This window comes from Oryctolagus cuniculus, chromosome 12, assembly GCF_051225735.1.
Source record: "Oryctolagus cuniculus isolate XC-2025 breed Fujian yellow rabbit chromosome 12, ASM5122573v1, whole genome shotgun sequence".
Taxonomy (NCBI): domain Eukaryota; kingdom Metazoa; phylum Chordata; class Mammalia; order Lagomorpha; family Leporidae; genus Oryctolagus; species Oryctolagus cuniculus.
In genome coordinates this window covers 102,898,761-102,911,997 of record NC_142878.1, presented here as the reverse complement: position 1 = coordinate 102,911,997, position 13,237 = coordinate 102,898,761, and the positions used below count along the sequence as shown (strand labels likewise).

At 57.2% G+C, this 13,237-nt stretch overlaps 1 protein-coding gene across 1 annotated transcript; it reads right to left on the bottom strand.

The window, feature by feature from the left end:
* Nucleotides 1-2,347: 2,347 nt before the first annotated feature.
* On the bottom strand, nt 2,348-6,749 carry MEX3B (mex-3 RNA binding family member B). Its single transcript, XM_002721463.6, has 2 exons — nt 6,136-6,749; nt 2,348-5,250 (listed from the first exon to the last, which is right to left on the bottom strand). Exons 1-2 carry the CDS (start codon nt 6,410-6,412, stop codon nt 3,770-3,772), a joined length of 1,758 nt encoding a protein of 585 aa, XP_002721509.3. The 5' UTR covers nt 6,413-6,749; the 3' UTR covers nt 2,348-3,769.
* Between the last annotated feature and the right edge of the window lie 6,488 nt (nt 6,750-13,237).

The window sequence follows — 13,237 nt, the reverse complement described above, 5'->3', positions numbered from 1 at the left end:
GACTAGGGGGAGGGATGCAGAACCATACCCCCCTTGAGAACCGCTATTGTACACACAAGGAAATCAAGCATGGAACCGGCAGTAGGGGAAGAGGCAACTGTGGATGGTGTTTGATTACTGCAGAAAGATCTCGGAGGGCTGTGGAAGTTCAACGGGCACAGGTGCAGCCCCTGTCATCATTCTAGCCGGAGGACTGTCATGTCCACAGCTGGGAGTCCCCTGCATGGTAGGCACTTGGGGAGGCAGGGAAGTGGGACACGGACGAGCTAGAGCCACCTACTGTCACTAGCACGTGCTATATCCCTTGCTGATGAGAGGGCCTGAGCTCAGCACAGGGTGTGTGAGTTGGCCAGCAACCTTTCTTCTCAAGAAGCCTAATTGTATAAGAATGTATCCCAGAATTGCACATCCACCCAGGCTTGCTCTCGCTGTAAGGAAACAGGCCATCCAGGGAGCTGTCAGCTGCCTGTCATTTTCCAAAGCAACTTATGGATCACAAAACAATCCCGTGGGAGTGGCGGGCGTCCGGCCCAGGAGTGAAGTTGCCCATCAGGATCCCTGGGGCCCAGGGCAGATGCTTGGGGTTGAAACCCAACTCCTGCTCCTGACTCCAGCTTCTCACCCATGCAGAGCCTTGGAGGCAGCTGAGATGGCTCAAGTCCCTGGGTCCCTGTCATCCACATAGGAGACCCGGACTAAGTTCCCAGCTCCTGGCTTCAGTGAGGGCATTTCACAAATGAACCAGTAGTTTGGAGTTCTCCCTTTATCTGGCTCTCAAAGAAATACTTAAATCCCAATGAATGGGTAAGGGCCCATGAGAAACAACTCGTCCAAGCTTCCGGTTTTACTTGCATTGCCTCTAACCATTCACTTAAAGTAGAAAAGCAATGCTACACGACTAAAGAAAGTGAGTGTACAAAGAATCTGGGATACATTCTAGATGTTTCCAGGCAAGTGAGAGAAAGCAGGGATTGGATTTGGTGACACCTGTCCTCGCCAAGCCTCAGCTGACCTCCAGTCCCTGATGGAGCGGCGAGGGGTGTGAACGCCGCCTGGGAACTTTCCAGAACTGAAGACGATGCCAGAAATTTTCCAAGCAAGGCCACCCCTTCCTCCCCTCCCACCCGAAGGCCCATCCACTGCCTTTAGCAGCATCACGTAAAACAAAACCTACATAGGCAATGAATAAATAAATGTTCAGAGAAATTTAAAAAATGAACACAAAGTGGGAAAAAGAGGGACCGCTCCCCCCCCATATATTACGGCAGTAGTCTTTTCTCTGGATTCACCTGCTAAGATTAAAATAAACATCGGCCCTATTCCCACGGACAGCAGCTTCCAGCATCAGCCGGGCCGGCAAGAGTTGGCTGGGAATCCCAGTAGCCGGTCTGGTCATTCCTAAATACTCCGTAGGAGAGGGAGTTCAGGGCGAGAGAAAGCCCCACAGCCAAGGAGCAGGTGCAGCCTGCCAAAAGCAAACAAAAACTCCCCTGGAGCAACAACAAACAGTTAACACCCGCAGCCTGTCAACACCAATTAGCCGGCCCGACTGGCAGAAGCCCATTAGGACCAGTGCTCAGATCCAGCAAGGTCCTCAAGGGCAGAAGCCATCATTCCCATGGCCACCGGGCTTTCCCAAGGAGGCGGCACTCGGAGAAACTCACCACCCAGCCCAGGCCAGCTTCACCAGTCCACGGAGTAGGCACAGGGCCTTCCACCCGCTCTGGGATCAGGGTCCACGCAGCTCTGTAATAGGATTTTCCTGGGCCCCTATAATATCTGCCTTAAAATTCATTTCTGGTATAACCTTAACTACCTTAATAGTATTATCTTCATGTTAGGCCACATTTAATAGGTTTGGGGCATGCTGGAGATTAAAACTTTTCCTTTGAATATTCCCCCCCCCCTTTTTTTTGTCTTTCTAATTTTAAAGGGAATCAAACATTCTCTTGGGGCCTATGCACTGTGCTTTCTGTGGCTAATCCCAGATCCAACAGATACTGGCAATTCTTAAAAAGCACCATTCGTCCAGTGAAACATCTTTCTGGCCTCTTTTCCAAGTCCCTCTACTTGACGGAAGACTCCAAATAGGATACACCTGGAAGTTATGCTGGGGACTTCAAACGCTTCAGGGAAAAACAGAATTAAAAGGTGAAGTTTACTTTGGTGCAAAAAGCTTGGAAATCCATGCCTGGGAGTCACACAGGGTGATTTCGCAAGGTGCATCTCCCAGGAATTTTCTGAAGGCCCCTGGTATATTTCAACATGTCCCTCCCTGCGCAGTTATAGGTGCAGTTATAGGTCCGAGAAGCTTTTTTTTAAAAAAAAATCAACTCAGCACACCACATAGATTTTCTTCAATATTTTATTTATATAGAAATACTTAAAAAATGAAGTAGCACCATTACTTAAGTTTTACCTTTATTATGTAGAACTTTAAATGTCAGAAAAATAAAACTCTTGATACAATTTCAAATCTTGTCTCAGCAAATATAATATTAGTATTTGACCATGAGGTTAAAGGCCCTTTATCATAAAATAAAATATACTTTGTTTTTTTTTAAACTTTGCTCAGTAAGTACATTTAAGCTCAAGTAACGTCACCTACATATACATAAACAAGTGGTAAACAAATGTATTAAAATAGAAATACTAAAACTATAGTGGTGCAACAGAATTTTTGTAACTTGCACTGAATTCCATTTATACAAATGTTAGAAAGCATCAACGGGTTCCTTTTGACAATGTTTATACATTTACTTTTTTTGTAATAATATAGAATAAAATATGCTTTATATCACTGAATAGAAAATATGCTGGGTGAAGCAGACCTAGAAGATTTGTCTGAACCTATAAAATCTCCATCCCAACAAAATACTGTTCAAAACATTACACATTGTATGGTTTTGTAATTCCGTCACAATTGTGTGATTATTAAAATAATACAGTGCTCTTTGCCATAAGGCCATACTAAAATAAAAAGATTTAACCCAGCTACAAAAAAGTTCACTGAACTTAAATTAAAATACTTGTAAACATCTTTGCAATATGAAATATAATTTTTCAAGTCAAAAAAGAATAAAATACTTCAATCTGTATTAATTAATGCAATTTCTCTTTAAAACTTTTAAAGGTTTTTTTTTTAATATATAAGAGATATGTTACAGTTTCTTTTTAACTTTAATAAAGCTGCAGTATCCTGGTTTCACAGGGACTCTTGGCCCGTCCACGGCCACTCAGAGAGGATCCGCCGTGTTCTGCAGTTAGCGCCGTGGGAGCCCGGCCGCGGGGGGCGTGCTCCCTGGTCCGCGCGCACCGGGGCGCCGGGGGTCGCTGTCGCCAGCCTGGCCGTCCGCCGCAGTGGTCCTTTCTTCCTACTCTAAGCAAGCGGAGAACTTGCGGGGTTTCCTTCGGTCGGAAGCTCCCCCTCGGGTACAGTGTAACAACTATCATCGCTAGCTTGTCGCTGTTCCTATTATTTATAGAGCATGCATGGCAGGTGGTTCGCGAGTTTCCCAGGGGACAGCACTCCCGACGCGCATCATCCTGGCAAGTTCCTCTGTGGGTTTTTTTTTTTTTTTTTAAATCCAATTTTAAAAAAGAGAGAGAGAGAAAGAGCAGATACCACAGCTCTCCCAGCTCCTCTCTCTCTCTCTCAGATCGCAGAGTGTGCGGGGACCTGGCAGGGCGCTGGGGGCTGCGGCTGCCCTGCGGTGCGCGCTGCAGGGGGCGCGCAGGGCCGGGCCGGGGGGAAGGGGGCGCGCCGCTTTCAGGAGAAGATGCGGATGGCCTGAGTGACCGCGGCGTGGCAGACCGGGCACTCGGGCTGGCTCTTCTCGCAGATGCGGTTGGCGCACTCCATGCAGAAGAGGTTGTGGCCGCAGGGCACCAGCGCGGCGATCACCTCGCTCTCGAAGCACACGGAGCAGTCGCGGCTGCCCTTGCGCCGCAGCCCCCCAGAGGACGACGACGACGAGCTGGACGAGGAGCTGGACGACGACGACGAGCCCGACGTGTCCGCCGGCTGCAGGCCGGGCAGCGGCGCCCCGAGCCCGTTGGCGTAGGCGGCGTAGGTCAGGCCGCCCCCGCCCGGGTCGCTGCGCACCCGGCGGGCCAGGTGGTGCTCGCCGGCCCCCGGCGCCATGTGCAGGGGCGGAGACAGGCGCGGGCAGCTGGCGCCCGGGTGCAGCCGGCGGTGCACCAGCAGCCCCAGGTTGGCGTTGGAGGGCGCGCCGGCGCCGGCGCCCGCCCCGGGGAAGACCACGGACGACGAGGAAGCGGACGATGAGGAAGCCGAGGACGAGCAGGAGGAGGATACGGGCGCCGCCGCCGCCGCGGGGCCGCCGCCAGGGGAGCGCTCGAACTGGGCCCAGAGGAGGGGCGCCCCGGGAGGGGGCGCGGGCGCCGGGTCGAAGGCGGGCTGCAGCTCGGCGGGACAGCCGTCGGGCGACGGCACGGAGGCCTCCCCGGCCGCGTAGGTGTACCCGTTGCCATTGTTGTTGTTGTTGCCGTTGTGCGCGAAGCTGAGCGCGGGGCTGGGGGGGCTGTAGTCAGCCAGGCGCGGGGTGGCGCCCGCGCTGCCGCCTCCGGTCCCGCCGCCGCCGAAGTAGGAGTCCGTGGAGGCGCTGCCCAGCGAGCTGGAGCTGTCGTTGCGGTAGCTGGAGAAGGGCTTGCGGCCGGGCGTGGGCGTGATGCTGGGCGTCGGCTTGCTCCATAGGCTGCCCGGGCCGGACCCGCCGGACCCGTGGTGGAGGTCGAAGCCCACGTCCGTGCCGTTGGCGTGGAAGTCGTTCTCGTCCGTGAGCTCGATGATGCCGCCGGTGCGCAGCGCGATGTGCGCCTCGATCTCCTCGCGGGCGCGGTCCACGTTCTCCGGCATGCCGGTCACCTCGAACACCGGCTCCTTGTCGCGGCTGGGCGTCACAATGTACGTGTGCGTCTGCTGCTGGATGCGCTTGATCGTGGCGCCCTTGGGCCCCACCACCAGCCCCACCACGCGGTAGGGCACCCGCACCTGGATGGTGGTCTGGCCCGGCAGGTTGGGCGGCCCCGGCACCGCGCCGTTGAGCGCCGTGTTCTTGTTGCGCGAGGCGCGGATCATGGAGAAGTGCTCGGCCGCGGAGATGATCTCTCTGCGGGCCATGGCCACATCCTCCTTCCTGCCCGTCACAACAAAGACAGGCTCCTCCCCGCGCACTGGGGTCTTGATGTAAGTGTTGGTCTTGGCCCGCAGCGCTTTGATTTTACAACCTGGGAGCCGGGGTGCAGGAGGTGGGGGTGGAAGAAGGGGGCGGGGGGTGGGGAAGGGGGAGAGAGAGAGGAGAGAGAGAGACACGCCCATTACCCCCGAGGTTACCGCGGGGGCCGGGGACCATTGGCGTCCAGGGCAGCGGGACCGCAGGACGCGCGCCGCGAGGCCAGGGGGCGTCTCCCTCCCTGACCCCGGGCTTGCGGGTTCCACCCGCGAGGCGCTCGAGGAACAGCCCATTGGCTGCCTGGCCCTCCCGTCCCCCCTCCCCACCCGGGGACTGCAGTCGTCCCAAGCCAAACCCGAGAATCCCAGAAAAAGTCATCTGGGGAGATGCCGCCGGGATCCAGCTGGGCGCGCCGTACGCCGAGCGGTTCGGGAGAGGCGGCTGCAGCGCGCTTTCTCGGCGGCGCGGGGGGACTTCGGGGGAGGGTGCGGGGCGGGGGAGCAGTCCCGGGACCCATTGTTCCTCCTCTGCTGTCCATTCCGTTTTGCACAAACCCAGAATCCTCCTCCCAGCCGGTGCTCACTCCTCCTCCTCTCCTCCTCCCCCATCCCCAAGGACCGATCCAAGGCCCCCTCCCCTCCCCCCCCAGCATCTTGTATTTAAATCCTCTTTCCCGGGGCGGGCTGGGTGGGGGGCGCTCGGGGAGAAGGCCGCGATTTCAGCGGCAGAAAGTGCGTCCCGCTGGGGCAGCGGCGCGGCTCCGGGCGGCAGCCTGCCCGCACTTTCTTTGTCTGGGCGCCGGCCCCGCGGCGCGGCACTCCCCTGCTCCCCGAGGCGCCCCCAGCGCCGCGGCTCCCAATCGCGCTCCCGCTCCCCCCCAACCCCGCCAGGCTGGTGGCCCCGGGGCCCCCCGCGCCCCGTCCCCGCCCGCCCGACCCACCTTGCCGCCCCACGATCTCGGCGACGTGCTCGGAACTGGGCACCGGCACGCACTCGGTCATGTTCACGCTCTTCTTGCGCGGCTCGCTGTCGTACAGAGGCGCGCCCTCGTCACTGTCCAGCCCCAGCAGGGAGAGCTGGTCCAGCGCGAGCTGCAGGGCTCGCTGGTCGTCCAGGGTCTCCCCGCCGCCGCCGCCGCCGCCGCCTCCCCCTCCGCCGCCTCCCCCTCCGCCGCCGCTGCCGTTGCGCTCCAGGTCGGCAAACAGCGAGCTGGGCATCGCGCGGCCGTGCGCGCCGCGCCCCCGCCGGCCCTGGTGGCTCGGCGGCCGGCAGCTGCGGCCACAAAGGCAGCCGGGAAGCGGGTGGTCAGAGGCGGGGAGGCCGGCCGGCTGCACAGGGCTCCGTGTCGCTCCTTCCTCGGCGCCGGGGAGGACCGGGTGGCCGCGCGCCGTCGGCACCGGGCAGCTGCTGCAGGAGCCCCCGCCTGGGTCCCCACCCCGGGTCTGCGGGCGGGCGGGCGGGGTGGGGGCAGAGCTCGAGCGGCGGCCGCGCGTGCCCCCCGAGCGCCCGGCTGGCTGGCCACAAAGCCGAGCGAAAAAGCGAGCCGGCGAGCGACAGCGGCGTTTCTTTAAGGAGCTCCTCCCCGGCTCCTCCACTCCCTCCCGCCCTCCCCGCCCGCCCGCCCGCCCGCCCTCACTCAGCGCTTTTTCCTCCTCTTCCTCCCCGCCTCTCCACGGAGCCTCTGCAGCCAGACGGCTCCGGAGGGGGACGCGGGAGGCGCAACGTCACCGGCGGGAGCTGACACTACAATGCCACTGACACTATCGCTGGGGGAGGCGATTGGCGCGCGCCGGGCCGGGGGCGGGCGGAGGCCGCGGGCAGAGCGAGCGGGGAGCGAGCGCCTCCCCCACGCCGCGCGCGCGCCGCGCCCCTCCCCCGCCGCCGCGAACGCCTCTCTTTGTTGTCTAATGCGGGACTGGCAGGCCCGGGACACTTGCGCGCACCTATCAGCCGAGGACAGCGCCGTCCCCAGTCTCCGCCCTCGCCGGGGAGCGAGGAGGAGACGCGTCCCCAACTCGGACGCGCAGGGCAGGGCTCTAGCAGAGCGGTCCTTAGGAAGTCCCGTTAGTGCCGCCCCCCTCCAAAAAAAAAAAAATAGACCATCAGCGCAGCCAGAGCTGCCACCAGGCGAAGGGGCTGTCGCCTGCGCCAAGGCACGGCCCGAGACCCTAGGCACGGAAGACGGGACTCGCGATCGCCCGGGGTGCGCGGGCAGAGCGAGCCCCGGCGCGGGCTGCCCACCTGCGCGGGAGCGCACGCGACACAAAGGCTCACGCCCGCCCACGCGGTCCCCCGCGCGCGCCCGCGCCCACATGTCTGCCCGCTTTGGGCAGCGCTCTGTGCCACGGCGCCTCGAAACTGCGGAGCCGAGAGCCACAGGCCGGCCGCAGCGCCAGCCCCACCCGCCAGCCAGCGGCGACCTCGGGAGTGCTGGGCACCCGGGTCCCGCACGCGCCCGGCCTAGACCCCAGCGGGCGCGCTGACACCGCGGGCGCGCCGGCCATAGCGCCAGCGGGCAGCGCGGCCGTGCGCGCCCGGGTCCCTCCCCTCTCGCCTCTGGCCGCCCCGCCCCTGCCCACGGCCGGGGCCTGCGCAGTGCGCGCCAGCAGCCGGAGGGCCCTTTAAGGAGGACGCCGCGGCGCGCGCGCCGGCCCCGCCCCGGGCCGCCGGGAGGTGTGCGCTCGCCGCCCGGCCGCTCTTTGTGCGCTCCTCGGAGTGGGGGTGGCGGCGGAGGGAGGGCGCGACGGGACCGGCCGGCGGGGACGGCGAGCTGCGCCCCCTCCCGGCCGTCCCGGGGCCCGCCTCCGAGCGCGCCCGAGAAGAAAGGCGGCTTTGAGGGGCGGGCCGGGGTGGGGCCCGCGGGGCCGCTCCGCGCGCATCGCCCCCTCCACCGGCCACGGAGCGGACGCCCCTGTGCGCCCCGCGCGCTCGTGCGCTCGCGCGCGCGCGCGCGCGTCTCTTCTTTGTTCCGGAGCCGGCTGGCTCGCCGCGCCCCGTGCGCCCCGCCGCGGGTCGCGCCTCCTTGGGACGCACGGCTACCGGGGACCGGGAGTCCCTGGGGCCGCGACCGTGGACTTGCTTGCTCGGGAGACCTCGTGTGGGGAGCGATCTCGGGGCGTGCTGGGGGCGGTGTCGCTCTCCGTGGGCGCGCGCCCCAAGCTTCGGCTTCTCACGCGCAAAGTGGGGGGCCCCAGGACCTGCCCTAGCCAGCCGCCGCGTGGTGGCTCCGAGGAGGCAGTGTGACAATAGCTGGGCGCGCGCTCTGGCGAACGCCTTCCCCTCGGGCGAGCAGGAAGGTGATCCCTGGGGACCGGCTCACCTGGCGCTGTCTCGGGGAGGAGGTGCTGATTCTAGGGGAAGCCGCTGCGAGTGGTTATTTAGCCAGGATGTGTCAGCTTCCTCGAGCCTGGTGTGTGTTTTTCCTGAAAGGGAGCGCTCCGGGGCGGGGAGGTGGGGAGGCGGGAGGGGTGTCCGAGACCCTGGGGAAAGCCGTCGCCCCCTGGGGAGATCCCGAGTTGTGTTTTTGTTTTCACCTGTTTTATGGACTCCTTGGTTTGGGTTCGTGGAGGGCTGCGCTGGAGGATTGCTTCCGGAACGGGGGGCTCCGACTGCAGGGTCCAGGCAGGGCCTGTGATGGGAAAGCAGACAAGAAAAAAAAAAAAACCCTGGGAAGCTCTGAGCTTTCGCATCTGGACAGCACAGCAGGCTGGCTGTTGGCCTCTCTGCTTTTTGCTTGCTTTTGAGTTTTTTTTTTTTTTCTTTTTTTAAAGAAACGTAATAACCTCCAGATTTGGCCAACCGAGACTTCAGTTTCTGAATAACAGACACACTGGAGGTGAAGTTGATCCACAGCCCCTGAGGACGCGGCCACAGGTGGCCAGGGCCAGCCCCTCCCAGCAGCGTGCCTAGGAGGGCTTGGCCCACGAGTATTTTCAGACCCGCGCAGACTCCTTCCTCTGGAAGAGGGGTTCACTCTGAAATTGGCGTGGACTTGGAGGCTGCATGTGTCCAAGGAGCCCCTGGGGTTTCCTCGGCCAAGATGTTTCCTGTGCTCGCTGTCACTTCAAATGTGTGTTGAAAGCACAGGTGGAGCCTGGGTGAAGGGGAGGCACCCGGGAGGAAGCCAGAGAGGGTGAGGAGGGTGAGGCACTTCGGTGGCCCAGGTAGCCCAGGGCGCCCTCTGCACACTGCAGAGAGGTCAGCACAGCTCTGAAGACACGGAGAGTGTGGGAGGGTGGCAGACACCAGACTGCTGAGTCCCCAGCGGCCCCTGGGCTTCTGCTTTGTTGAGAAAGAACAGGGGGCTGGCACTGTGGCATAGCCAGTAAAGCCACTGCCTGCAGTGCCAGCATCCCATATGGACGCCGGTTCGAGTCCCGGCTGCTCCACTTCCGATCTAGCTCTCTGCTATGGCCTGGGAAAGCAGTACAAGATGGCCCAGGTCCTTGGGCCCCTGCACCTGTGTGGGAGACCCAGAGGAAGCTCCTGGCTCCTGGCTTCGGATTGGCGCAGCTCCGGCTGTTGTGGCCAATTGGGGAGTGACCCAGTGGATGGAAGACCTCTCTATGCCTCTCCTCTCTCTGTGTAACTCTGACTTTCAAATAAATAAAAATAAATCTTAAAAAAAATAGAGAAAGGTTAACTCATTGTAAACTGGGAAGCATAGGTCCCTGCGGGTCTACCTGCAGCTGCTTGCTAGCATTCAGTTCCACTGACTGGTCACGGTGTTTCTCAGGGGAATACAGGAAGGCTTTCAAAACACTTATTTGAGTGGCAGAGGGACAGGGAGAGACAGATCATCTGCTGGTTCACTCCCCCCAATGGCCGCAACAGCTAGGGGTTGGCCAGGCTGAAGCCAGGAGCCTGGAACTCCATCTGGGCCTCCCACGTGGGTGGCACGGGCCCAAGTACTTGGTCCAGCCTGTTCTGCCGCTTTCCCAGGCCCATTAGCTTAGAGAGGAATTGGAAGTGGAGTAGTCCAGACTTTAACCAGGGCCGGTGACACCAGCAGCAGCTTAACCACTGGGCCACATCACTGGCCCTGCAGTCTAAACATTTAAATTCTCAATTAATGGCTTTAATAAACCAGGGCCTCATAAGACACCTGCTGAGTCCAGTTCTGTTTTTAAATAGATGAGGCACCCTAACCCCAGGGTTTCTGTTAGACTTTCCCAGGCTCCTGGAGGACCCCGGAGCTTAACGACTTTTCCTGATAGAGACCTCTTTCCCTAAGGGCCTTTCCGTGTGGCCATGGGATTTTGTGATGAGCGCCAGAGAGCAGCCTTCTCAGTGGGTCTGGTAATAAAATAGAGGATTTCAGCTGTCATACAATAAAAAAAAAAAAAAAGGTAGTTATCACATCACACAAAAGCAGGGTTTTCAGAGATATCAGACTATTTTTGTAATTTGTGGTCATTTATTTGAAAGGCAGAGCAACAGAGAGAGGAAGATATATACGGGTGAGAGCAGAGAGAGCGAGCTTCCATCCACTGATTCACTCCCCCAGATGGCCAAAACAGCCTGGACTGGAACAGGCAGAAGCCAGGAGCCAGGAGCTTCCTCCAGGTCTCCCAAGTAGGTCCAGAGGCCCACCCTCTTGGACCCTCTTCCACTGCTTTCCCAGCTGTGAGCAGGGAGCTGGACGGGAAGTGGAGCAGCCAGGACTTGAAGCAGTGCTCATAAGGCATACCAGTATCACAGCAGTGGCCTAACCCACTGCACCACAATGCCAGCCCCTCATCTTGCTTACTTTTGCAGACTAGATAGCCGGCCAAAGAAATGAAGATCCTCACCTGAGAACAGACGCACTTGGAGCCGACTCATCTGGTGTTACTGAGCACCTATGCACTTTATTATAGATGCAGAGAAAAGCATTAGTGATACAGAAATGAGCCAGGCGGCAGGTGCTTGGGGGGAAGGATGCCCTTGAACTAGAATTGTGTTCAAATCCAGCCTCTCAGGTAGTAGCCAGTTTTCCAGGGCTCCTGGGGAGACGTCCCAAAGAAGGGGGGCCTCTGAGTTGTGCTTCTAGGGCATGAAGAGGTGTGCGAATTACTTGAACCCGGTGCCTGGCAGAGAGCGTGGCATCCCACAGTGAATGAGCAAGCCAGGTTGAAAAGCCTTAAGGTATAATTTTCTTAAGTGTGTACATGAATAACTCAGTCTCTAGGGAGCAGCTCAAATGACTCCAGCCACAACTGCCTGATTTTGTGTAGAATTAGTCATCGCAGGTAATAGGAGGGAACTTTCAAAAGTTTGTGGGAATTGGAAATAAAAGTAAGCTTATTTTGGTGCAAAGCATTTTTGACATTGTGCAGGGTTTTTTTAATATAATATGCATGAGTTTTTGAAGACCTCTTATATGCATGGATTTCAATCTTCTAATTGTGCTCCCCAAAAAAACTTACCTTTTAATTCCATTTTGCTCATGCCAGGCAACTAACTAAATGCTTTACAGTCCAACATCTTGTTTCATCCTGATAACTACACCAAGGCAAGTATTTTAATAGAATTCCCATTTTACAGATGAAAATAAGGTAAGCCACCCAAGCAGAGGCAGACTTACTTTACACAGATAAAGCTTAAGCTACCAGATTCCTCATTCTTCCTGGGCCCTTCCAAGGCCCTGGGAGAGCTCTTAGCCATTTCTTTACAGAATTTCCTGTTTTAGTAAAATTATCAGAGGGTAGCTTCTATTCTTTTCCTTAAGGAGAACCCCTAAGATGATGTAGAGTCAGCCCCAGCAAGTCTCCGATCCTCGGGTGAGGGGTAAGAGGTACCAGAGCCTGCGTCCTAACCAGCCCTCTGTTCCTTCCTGTGTCTGGGCTGCACAGCTCAGCTGGACGCTGGAAATATTCCCCCCACGCCCACCCCACCCCGCCCTGCTTCTCACAGCGGATTGCAAGAATCACACGTATGGGCGGACATGGAAGCACTCTGTATTGTCAGAGCATGTAGGGACACACACAGGTACGCATCTATTTTTAACATATTTGAATAACACGGAAATGTTTCCATATGTTGTTTTGTTTCCGTGTTTTGCCCACTTCTGATGTCAAATGAACAAAAAAAGAAACTCTGTGTGTGTGTCTATGTGTGTAAGGGTGCTCCCCTGTGTGTTAGAAAACACCAGTCACCCAGTCAGCACTAGGAAACTGAACAAATAGGCGAGAAACCATTTTCACCATGCTTATTATTTAAGTAGTGGAATCACAAATTTATTTTCATTTTACTTTTCTGTGTGTTCTAAACATATATCTTTATCAAATTAATTTTTAAAGGTAACACATGCTTAGTTTTAAAAATTAAATAGTGCTAAAGGGCTTAATAAAATGGAAAATATACCTGTTGTAAATAGAAACAAGAAAAAGGGCAAAACACTACAGCTAATCCTACCATATCACTCATATATAAATATATATATATTTAAAGATTTTATTTATTTATTTGAGAGGTATAGTTACAGACAGTGAGAGAGAGAGACAGAGAGAAAAGTCTTCCATCCGTTGGTTCACTCCCCAAATGGCCGCAACAGCCAGAGCTGTTCCTATCCAAAGCCAGGAGCCAGGTGCCTCTTCCTGGTCTCCCATGTGGGTGCAGGGGTCCAAGGACTTGGGCCATCTTCTACTGCTTTCCCAGGCCACAGCAGAGAGCTGGATCGGAAGAGGGGCAGCTGGGACTCCAACCAGCGCCCATATGGGATGCTGGCACTACCAGGCAGAGGATTAACCTACTGCACCGTGGCGCTGGTCCCACTCATTTATAGTTACTAAAGCTTTGAAGTTATGAGAGTCGAGTGGGCAAAAGCTTCATAAATTGTATTAAACCAGCCGTTAAAAGCAGCTTGACTTCTAAAATTTAAACAGCACTAAGTTAATAATCAGCGCGAACCACTCTGCAGTATCAGGAACTAAGAAAAAAGAGATCTCTTGGATACATGAGAGAATTTTCAGAAAGACACCGTTTCTTCTTTCTGAACAAAAATAAAATGCATCAGTGGGATTCAAACATGTGTTTAAAGATGTGCTTATTTACTTGAAAAA

Coding starts and splice junctions, on each gene's coding strand:
- MEX3B (XM_002721463.6), bottom strand. CDS start 6,412: ATGCCCAGCTCGCTGTTTGCCGACCTGGAGCGCAACGGCAGCGGCGGC. Junction 5,251..6,135: donor CGAGATCGTGGGGCGGCAAG/GTGGGTCGGGCG, acceptor CCCGGCTCCCAG/GTTGTAAAATCAAAGCGCTG.